The sequence below is a fragment of the Nanorana parkeri genome, unplaced genomic scaffold (genome assembly GCF_000935625.1).
Source record: "Nanorana parkeri isolate BGI_ZX_2015 unplaced genomic scaffold, ASM93562v1 scaffold134, whole genome shotgun sequence".
Lineage (NCBI taxonomy): Eukaryota > Metazoa > Chordata > Amphibia > Anura > Dicroglossidae > Nanorana > Nanorana parkeri.
In genome coordinates, this window is record NW_017306402.1 from 1,686,152 (window position 1) to 1,696,532 (window position 10,381).

Consider the following 10,381-nt stretch of genomic DNA (forward strand, 5'->3'; position numbering starts at 1 on the left):
TTAAAATGTAATAAACTGTATTAAGTCAGCAGAGCTTTACTAAGCTAAGTGAAAATCCCCTTGGGGCTAGGTTCACACCTAAGCGATTGAGCCGGTGAGCTGTTGTTGCGCGATTTTGCTTTAAAAACAATGCGGTTGTCGCACGGTTTTCAATGCATAGAGATGTCTAAACTGCGCCACAACCACCTGAAAATAGCTCCTGCACCTTTTTGCACGACAGACGATTTCTACTGTGCAATAATTTGCAACGGTGTGAACAGCTTCCATAGACTTGAATGCAAATCTCTGTTTTGTGCGATATCGCACGGCTAAATCCGCGCGATAAATCGTTTAGGTGTGAATCTAGCCTCAAAAGTAAACAACCTATTCGGCGTTAGTAAATCAACCCCATAGGGTGTGCAGCTCAGATCCTTTAAGCTCAGCAATATCCTCATGCAATGTTTGCAGACATAGAGGTTGATTTACTAAAGTTATATAGGTTATTTACTTTGCAAAATAGTTTTCCCTTGGCTTAAAGAATGAGGTGAAGCTCTGCTGACTCATCATCCAATTATGTGCAAGCAAAAATACTGTTTTTTTTATTTTCCTTGCATATGATTGGGTATTCTTTGCTTAATGAATTTTAACCACATTCACAGAGCTAAGGTAAAATTCCCTTTCAAAGTGAAAATTCCCTTGCAAAGTAAACAGTCTATATGCCTTTAGTAAAACAACCCCATTGAGGTGATCCTTACAAAGCTCATGATTTCAAGAACGGTCTGTTATATGCATATCATAGCAGCTAGCTGGGAGACACCAAAGTATTTTCTATTTTAGAATGGATGAAAGGAAGAATCTGTTTTGCTATGCACATGATCTTTCACACACTTTGGTAAATGCAGCTCATTTGTTCTGCACTGAAAGAAAATTGTGTAATTCAAAGCAAATTAAATTTATGTTAGACTTTGACTTGAATACATAACAATAGTCTAAAACATATTTGAATACAAAGACAATGTTGGCTACATCAAAATATTCTACTGTATTATATAATGCTATAGTGTTAGGAAACATAATATAACTAATAATGCAAACATAATTATGTTTTCTTTTTTGACCATGATCTCAGGAATTGTTTTGATGTACAAATAATGAGCAGAGAGGTTGACAAAATATCCATGGACACAGGCATAAAGCAAAGCATCTCAGTAGAAGGTCTCCAGGCACCGCAGTTTATGTATTTATTATCCTGGAGGAAGAAGGCAATTCAGATCATGCAGTTATTACTCACCGCTCTTCCTGTAGAGAATAATTTCTGTCTTAAATTCTCTTTTCTCATCCAGTGCTTTCTGAATCTGGACTTTAAATTGCTCACAGGTCTCCTCGCCATAGAGAAACTTGCAAGCGCAGCTCTTTTGCATCACCTCCGCCCGGGCGAAGCCAGTTAAGTCACAGAACCCATCCGAGCAGTAGACTATGGGGAACAAGTTCAGCACCTGAGCGTTGCCCAACACAAAGTTGCTGTCTAAAATGAGAGGATAACTCAGTCAGTAAAATACTTAAATAAGCATTTATTTACAAGAGACAGATGTATACAAAATTACTTTTACTGTAGTAATAGGACCAATTTGTACCACGGTACACAAACCCCCAGAAACCACAGCTGCCATTGGGCAAGCAATTGGTCTGAGAGAAGTGAGTCCTTTTTACTGACTCCCTTGCAACATTCATTATAAAATAGTCCTAAACCTATTTGAATTGCCAGCTACCTCCTGGAATAGTATCAGACCCAGGTATCATATACCGTTTTTAAGAAGCAGAAGTAAAGATCAAAGTAGGAATGCATAGAGGATCTTACTCAAAGAAAAAGTAAAAATCATGCGAAGAAAGACATGCAAGTCTGGATGAAAATTTTGCAAACTGCATAAACTCCATCTACATTTGTATTCATGATGGAACTAAATATTGAGGGCATTTCAGGGATCAGAAGAGGCTACAATACACTGAACAAAATTAAAAGCTTTTTCTTGTTTCATAAGTGGTAGAAAGTCTGAACCACATTAATGTTAATGCAATTTGAAGTGCATCATATTTTAAACTGGCGTAGTATGACAATCAAGCCCTTCGCATGAAGTGTATCCACAAATTGCCTTGGTACATAATCCTATTTGTTCATGGATAAAAGTGACTGCCTGTATCAATCTCTTTATTATTTGGGATCCATTGAACAATGGCGTGCATATAAAATCCCGCCGCCAATGCGCACAATGGTGATAGTAGGAGCTAAGATCTCTGCTTGAAAAATATTGGCACTAAGTTTGACCATACTAACTACAGCTAAATTTTATTTGGCTTTTCTACAAAATTAATTTAAAAAAAAATGTGATTTACACAAAGTGAATCCAGACATTTTCTGACAATAAGCAGTACATGATCTATGTTTTAAATTTAAAGTATATGTCAGTGCAACAAAAACAAACAAACATTGAGTAGCTATAAGCAATACATGCACTTCCCCATAGTTTATCCTTGTAAAACCAATATAAATTAAATTGATTTGTCAAAAATTAAGTATGTGCCTAACTTTCTGCTTGGACTGACATCCTCTGCTGCACTGAAATCCAGAGTAGCACCCACCCTGTCTCCTGCTTTACAGAACTCTATGTAGCATACATTTATTTCTTTCCCAGCTGCTTTGATTACCAAGAGCTGGATCATTCTCTGTGTGGAGCAAGAGGGCTCTTGGAAGATGTAGTTTTGGGATGTACCTATGTTAATAGAAACTAAGCTCCCAGTAGCTGCCCCTGCAAGAATTCTACAAGCCTGGTGATAGAGTCCCAGGGAATATTAAAAGCTGTTTCTCAATCCAGGAACAAGGTCAAATAAAATAATGATGATGGGACATGCTCTAGATGGGTAAGGGAGGTTTTATGGTTAAAGGAGAACTATGGGGTTAAGGCTTTTCCCCATAGTTCTCCTTAGGGTAACGGGAGGACACAAACCAGCGTCCTCCCGTCACCCTAAGCTCAGTATACCGCGAGCCGCAGCTCGCGGTATACTGAGGCGCCACAGTATACTGAGATGCCGCAGCTGAAGCGGATCCTGAAAATTATGTCTGGATCCGCCCAGCTGCATGAATGACAGCTGGCTCTGCATATCTAGAGGCAGGGCCAGCTGTACCCGCCCCTCCCCCGTCCGATCCGCCAGTCAGCGCTGGGGGATCGGAGTGGGGAGGGGGGAATCCAGCCCCTCCCCTGTCACGGCAGAGAGCTGTGACAGGATCGAGAGATGAGCGAATGCCGGTATGTGTTCACTCACTTCTCGATCTACTGAGCCGACCTGTGACAGTCTCATTGTCACAGGTCGGCTAGAACTATGAGGTGAGTGAAAAGCACTCACCTCATAGTTCTCCTTTAAGTTTGGGTATTGCCTGAGCATACACTTTAAAGGGATCTTCTAGTTAATCTACAAGTGTACTTCTGGTATAGACCACTTCAAAATTATTCTCACAAGAAACAGCAGGATGTCCTCAGTAAGGGTTAAATCGCTAGCCATGACACCAACAGAACCAAGTGCTTGTCCAGCATAAACTCAGCCTTGTCTCAGTTATCAAAATGTCTGTGAAGGTTCTCATTCATCCAAGTCATGGTATATCTGTAAAAAAATAAGTCAAGGCAACTGGACTTGCTGTCATTTTCTTGAAGACTGGTTCTGAATTGAGAAAGCTGGTTGGACAACCAGTGAAACGTCTTCAAGAAAAATACAGCAAGTCCAGTTGCCTTGACTTATTTTTTTACAGATATATCAGTTATCAAAAGATTTTCAGTAGTTCTGTATGTGGCTATTAGTGCTATGCCTGTAACAGGTGAGGTCATTTTTCCAACCATAGTTATTAATGTCCTTGTTACCAATTAGGATTATGTTTTTTATTGGTGCGGCACTACTTCCAATAATAAGGGATGAAGGATTTATAAATCAAATTACTATTTCCTAATACATTGGTCTCACATAGTATGACCCTGCCTCTCCGTGCACATTGATTGACCACTCCCTAAATCTAGTAAAACATAATATGGTTTTTAGAGTGCCAATATATATCTTTAAAGACACCTATCACAAAACAAATTTGGAGGCTCTGTTTGCTGAGATCTCATTCTAAAAATTCTGGTTGCCTGCTGTCATGCTGACTCTTTGGGGTTGATTTACTAACCTTATAAACACGCCACGAACATGTATACACCTCTGTAGTGTGTTCCCTCCCAGCATGATCTATGGGTGGAATCTAAACACCTTTGTAGTGTGTACACACCCAGCAGGTGTGTTGTGCAAAGCCCTGCCCTGAATTGCAAGGTGATGTTGTGTAAATTAGCTCTACATTGTGTTGCTTGCGTTGATGAATGCAGGAATGTAAATGCATGAGCTAACCATTTTTGTCTAAACTGTGAAGCAGCATTATATATGCATCATGTGCATGATTTTTCCATATATGGCATTAGTGGAAACATGCTTATAGAGACCTTTTGGTTGATAAATACGCTTTGCTGTGTAAAAATCACACGCACCTGGTGCTTGCGTGTGTTTAGGTTAGTAAATCACCCCCTTTATGTCACTGACCTAAAGCATGCATGGCAACAAAATAACTAAGGGGGATGAAGGGCCTGAGTTATGAAGATAGATTACAGAAATTACACTTGTTCTCCTTAGGGAAAAGACACCTAAGAGGAGATATGATTGAAGTTTACAAACTCATCAATGGAGACTGCAGTATCGGGAACAAACTGTTTAAACTAAGAACTCTGAAGAGGACACAAGGGCACAACAAGACGTTGGATGCGAAGCAGTACAATCACAGACTGTTTAAAGGTTTTTTTACTGCAGCACAAGGGAAAAAGAGACGCACACTGCAATCCAACAGATAAAACACTTTTAATTCATAAGGCTGAGCATTTCCAGCATACAAAGACTCTCTGCTTAGAAGGTAATGCTCTAATGCATTTCACCCATTTAGGGCTTAATCATAGAGACACTGTGAACCAAGTTAGAGCAGGTGGTCTTCTAGGCAGGGAGTCATGGTAAACTGGAAATGCTCAGCTATATAGATTAAAAGTATATTATCGGTTGGATCATGGCATGATTTCCCTTGAGTTGCTGTGTTGGACTGAGGATGGCTCCCAGTCTGCACTCGTATCTACCAGGGTGCAGGAGGCTTGGCTTCAGATGGAGAAGTGATCCTTTTTTGCACATTTATTGAGGGTTTTTACAGTCAGAGCAGTAAAGATGTGGAATTCCCTTCCACAGTTAGTAGTATCAGCTGAAAGCATTAATAACTTAAAAACACTTAGATGAGTTTCTCAGATGGGAGAATATACAGGGGTATAGCGATTCCTAGAAACATGTACACACACATACACACACAAACGTACGTTGAACTAGATGGACCCGTGTTTTTAATCCCTACCTCCTATGCAACTATGAATGCAGATAAGGACTTCTGACTTTCCTGTTTTGCATACTGTTTCCAGATCTATGACCTGAAAAATACTGAAACAGTAGCTAAATTTCTCTTATGACAGGTTTATTGTGGCGCTCAACTACAGCTAACAATTCTAGAGTTAGGTCAAAGTGACAAACTCTATTTAAACCACCCTCTCCCCCTCAACCCACTCACGTACACCATCGTAACAATTTTCTATTGCTCCCCAGTCACCAAGAAATACCAGGTGCTTCCCAGTATGGGGGGAGTGGAGCAAGTTTCCTGCTCCTGCGATGAAGTGCTTGGGCCTGAGCAGCCAGTCATCAGACTTGAACACTATCAGGTAAGGGGAGATATCATCAACAGGGTGTAAGCTCTGTCAAGGAGCTCACAAAAGGCTAAGACCTCAGAGGAAAAGACTGGTGGGGAATGTGAAAAGGAAGAAGAGGTTTCTTCTCATTTCCTTCTACTTCTCTGGAACAGGAAGTGAAGATAAACCTCCTCAACAGGACACAAACATCATAAAATAATCTGGAAGGGGTTTTAATCCTTCCCTTTTAAACCAGGGTTTTTGGCTATGTATAAACTTTAACTGAGGAATTCCCTCTTGTTAGGGCAAGCGTGATGATGTGCTCCCAGCTGTGAGTACTGATGATCTAACCGCAAGAATGAAATGACACTATCAATCAAATGATCCTAATATGGTACAGTGTTGGACTTCATACAGCCCAGTTGATGCATGCTTACTTCTTGAATGGATGACTTTTAACATGCTATGAATGCTGACATGTGAGTCCACATACAGTGAGTATACCCAATGGGGTCTGATGCTGCAATTCATTAGACTACATTTGAAACCTTTCTGCTAAGTCAATGTGAGGCTGTGGACTTATTGATATATAGAGAGACCAATATACAGCTACTAAATATTTGCTGCTTTTTGCATAAGTCGCACACAGTATTGAAGATAGAAGCATTGCCACTGGGATTTCAGTCTTTATTTGTCTACAAGGTGGCTTGTGAATTCATTAGAGTTGTGCTTTCAGTGAAAACTTAACATATGCACACCGATAGATTTCCTGTGAATCACCCCCACCCAGTCAATAAATGTAAAAACACCGGTTATAACATGTGAGGAATCAAGCTTTGTATTGACACATGGAGTAACACCATTCTTGGATGGATTGTGATGACATACATCTATAGTGGACTAAAATGTTCTATGACCATACATTATGCTGTCAAAATAACAATTTAAAAATGAGTACACATCAAGGAGAAGGAAATATATATGTGTTGATTGATACTACCTGTGTTCAACTATGATATAGAATTCTCTATGCTTAATGAAGTGAAACATTTAGTACTGAAAATATTAGAATTGAAACGTGTTTGGACAAAATTATCAAGAAAACATGTATATGAGAAAACTTGACAACTGAGTTATACACTAACAAATAATGAGGAATACTATGTGTGTAGTAACACAGCACTGAATACTGATAAACTTTAATTAAGCTGGAAAATAATTTGTCATTATTTTTATTAGGGATGCATCTATACCGATACTAGTATTGGTGCCGATACTGAGCATTCATATACTCATATGCGCCCAAATGCTCCAATACTTACCCCCAATACCGGAACTCCCGGTTAGAGGGAGATTTCCACTGACCGGCAGTGCTACGGGGACATGAGCCGGCTTCTTGGCCAATCAGGAAGCCGGGCAGCAGGTAATGACTCGCCTTAAGGCAACCTGATTGTCTGGGAATCCGGCTTCATGCTGTTTGGCCGGCTCCATGCTGGTTGGCCATGAAGCTGGCTTCCCAGTCAATGAGCATCGAGCTGGCCAAACAGCATGGAGTCGGCCAAACAGCATGGAGCCGGCTTCCCGGGCAATCAAAAAGCTGGATGACGGATAATGACACACCGCCCTGCTTCCTTCCGGCTCCATGCTGTTTGGCCGGCTCCATGCTGTTTGGCCGGCTCCATGCTGATTGGCTGGGAGGCTGGTTTCCCGGAAAATGAGCATTGAGCCGGCCAAACAGCCAGATAGAAAGATAAGTATCCGTACTCGTACTCAATACCTAAAAACCGTTATAGGTATACAGTGTAATTTTTATCAGAGTGTGTGTGTTTTAATATTTGTGCATTAATCATTGAAGTTAGGGTACTTTATTCCATATATTTAGAATTAAAGTGGAATTTGTTTCATTTTTTTAATCTACTATTAGAGGGAATGTACTTATCATTTTGCAGTGTTACACTTCAGCTGTGAGCAATTTTAGACCTGGATTCTACATTTCCAGCAAGACATGATTACTAGATAAGACGTCTGCACAAACTTAAAGTACTAATAAACTCTCAATCTTTCCTTCAATAATGAATCCTGATCAAAACAATACACAATGCCCAGCAAAGTATTTATTTAAATTTTTACCCAAGCACTAACAGTCATCATGTTTTTGAGCAGATGGCTCTCTGCTCAAAAAGGAAGAGCGGGAGGCAGGGGAGAATCCAGCCTTGCTGCCCCTGTGTGTTTGTAGAGACACACACAGCTTATTAGCATACAAAAGGGTGGCTCCATAGGACCCTACAAGAAAAAGGAGCCATCCTAAAACAGGATATCATGGCCATTGCACAGGGGACCAGCTGATTCTGCAAGAAACCAAAACTTTTAAACATCAAGGAGCAGCATCCACTGTAAGTGATTTAATCAGCATTTAAAAAAGCTTAAACACATTTTGACTTTAATAACACTTTAATAAGACAAATTAATAATACTTGCATGTTAACAGTGAATGTTATATTGTACTTTCAATTGCCCCCAGCCACCCTTGCGGGTCTTATAGTCAGCTGTCTCTGATCCAGCGAGATATTGCCTATGAAGTCGCCAAGCCATTCTGCATGCCCAGTAACTATCCATTCAATTCTATGGAGAATTCGTACTACAATGAATTTGTACTCTACGCTCTCATAATTCTGAATCAATAGTCATAATTTACTTAAATAGTATATTTTTCATTTTGTCAAGAGACCCAATGTTCACTCTGAATCACCCAATAATGTGCAGATAAATTTGAAAACATTAATTTTCTTCACATTGCACTGGTTGATTATTTTTTTAATTCAACACCAATCTATCAAAGCACTGAAAATATTACTTTAGAGTCTTTATTTTTAAATTGGCCTTTGAGCTTCTCTATAATGCAAGTTCTTATATTAGATGGTAACTTGAAATCATGTTAGAAAATAGGCCAGCCAGTAATACATTGTTGATCTTCATAGCAGTTGGAAAATTAGAGGAAATCCTTCCTACTATTGATGATTACATCAATGGCAAAACATCAGGCAAAGGTGACTACAGGTCTACAATACATTAACAGTTCCTATAGAAATAAAGGAGTGAGTTCAAAAAGTTCAACGTGACTATATGAACCTATAAAACAAAGATTAACATTTGATTTGAAACAGCAGGTGGAAAGGTAGCAAACTGGAACATGACACGTATTGCTGCTACTACACAATAGCAATCACTCAGAATATGGTTATCATGCAATTCTGCTACTTTGGATAGAACAGCTGCCATTCCAGAAACAATTTCCTGAGCTGACGGTTAAAGCGAGTTCTTTATCTTCTGGTTTTGACAAGTTCCCTCACTTACACAGCAATCTGTGTAGCCTTAAAGAGGAGCTATGATGTATTCTCAGTTTTAGAAATCTTGAATTAGTATTGTACAGTTTATTGTAAAGACATTTTAACCCCTTCATCACTGAGCTTGTTTTTAGTTTCTGTTTGTAAATGACTGAAGCACTTTTGACATTTTTGCTGTGTGATTCTTCCACGTCAGTAATATACTTTCTTACTAAGTGCACCCACATATTATATATTGTTTTTTAGAGGACAGATAGGGCTATATGCTTATATCACATACGTGTACCTAACGCCTCACTTAGGACAAATAAAATATTAAAAAAAAGAGGAAAAAACATAAAGAAAACACTTTCTCCCCAGTTTTGATTTGTAGTAATTTTTACAAAATCAGCAAAGCTAAAAAAAAATAATCAATAAATACATTCATTTATTTGTCCTTTATTTGGAAAAACCTTACATCCCTAGGATTTTAGAAATGTTTCTGTGCTTCTCAGCCTAAAACTAAAACCTAACATTTTAATCTTTTTAGCAGCCGAGTGAATGACCGATCAGAAGTGAAGTGAGCCGAACACTGTTCGGCTATTCACTTCAGGCTGGTACGGCTGATTTCAGCCGTACATCGGCTGAAATCAGCCTTACATCGGTTTGCTTCGTGTGGCTTCGGATCAGCCGAACATGCTCAGCATGTTCGGCTGACCCGAAGTGCAGAAGGAGTTCGACTCAGCCGATCCAACATCTGGATCAGCTGAGCCGAACCTCCGGCAGGCTTCACACTGCTGTTCGGGCTATTCTGAAAGATCCCGAACAGCAGTGAGAGAATAGCCGAATGCCGCCGTGCGGCATTTGGCTCGGCTGTTCTGCTCGGTCCCTCAGAGGCACCGAGCAGAACAGAAAAAGAGTGAAAAAAGTTAATAGAAAACGATTGTGCGGAGCTAGCAGTGACAGCTAGCTCCGCCCAATAGTTTCCTATTGTCCGGCGGCTCTGCTGCTGTAAAAAAAATAAATTAAAAAATTTAAAAAATCTCCGGGGCGCTCTGGGAGACCCCCGCTCCCGGCCGCCAAGAAGAGTAACCCCGCTGTGTCTTTTTTTTTTCTTTATTCTGACACGGAGCGATGTCAGAATAGAGAAAAAAAAAAAAGACGAATCCCATTCAAAAGCATTGGGAGTTTACTATTGGCTATTTCAATTTGCAATAGCCAATAGTAAACTAGCATTGTTTACTATTGGCTATTGAAATTGAAATAGCCAATAGTAATGTCCCAATGCTTTTGAAT

General features: G+C 39.8%; 1 protein-coding gene across 1 annotated transcript in view; it reads right to left on the minus strand.

Annotated features, from left to right (window-relative positions):
* Positions 1–10,381, minus strand: part of LOC108784962 (potassium voltage-gated channel subfamily H member 8-like) — a 336,787-nt gene that overhangs the window by 211,615 nt on the left and 114,791 nt on the right. The window contains exon 2 of the mRNA XM_018553917.1: positions 1,271–1,504. Within this exon, the coding sequence (XP_018409419.1) occupies positions 1,271–1,504 (234 nt within the window). The remainder of the gene's footprint in view (positions 1–1,270; positions 1,505–10,381) is intronic.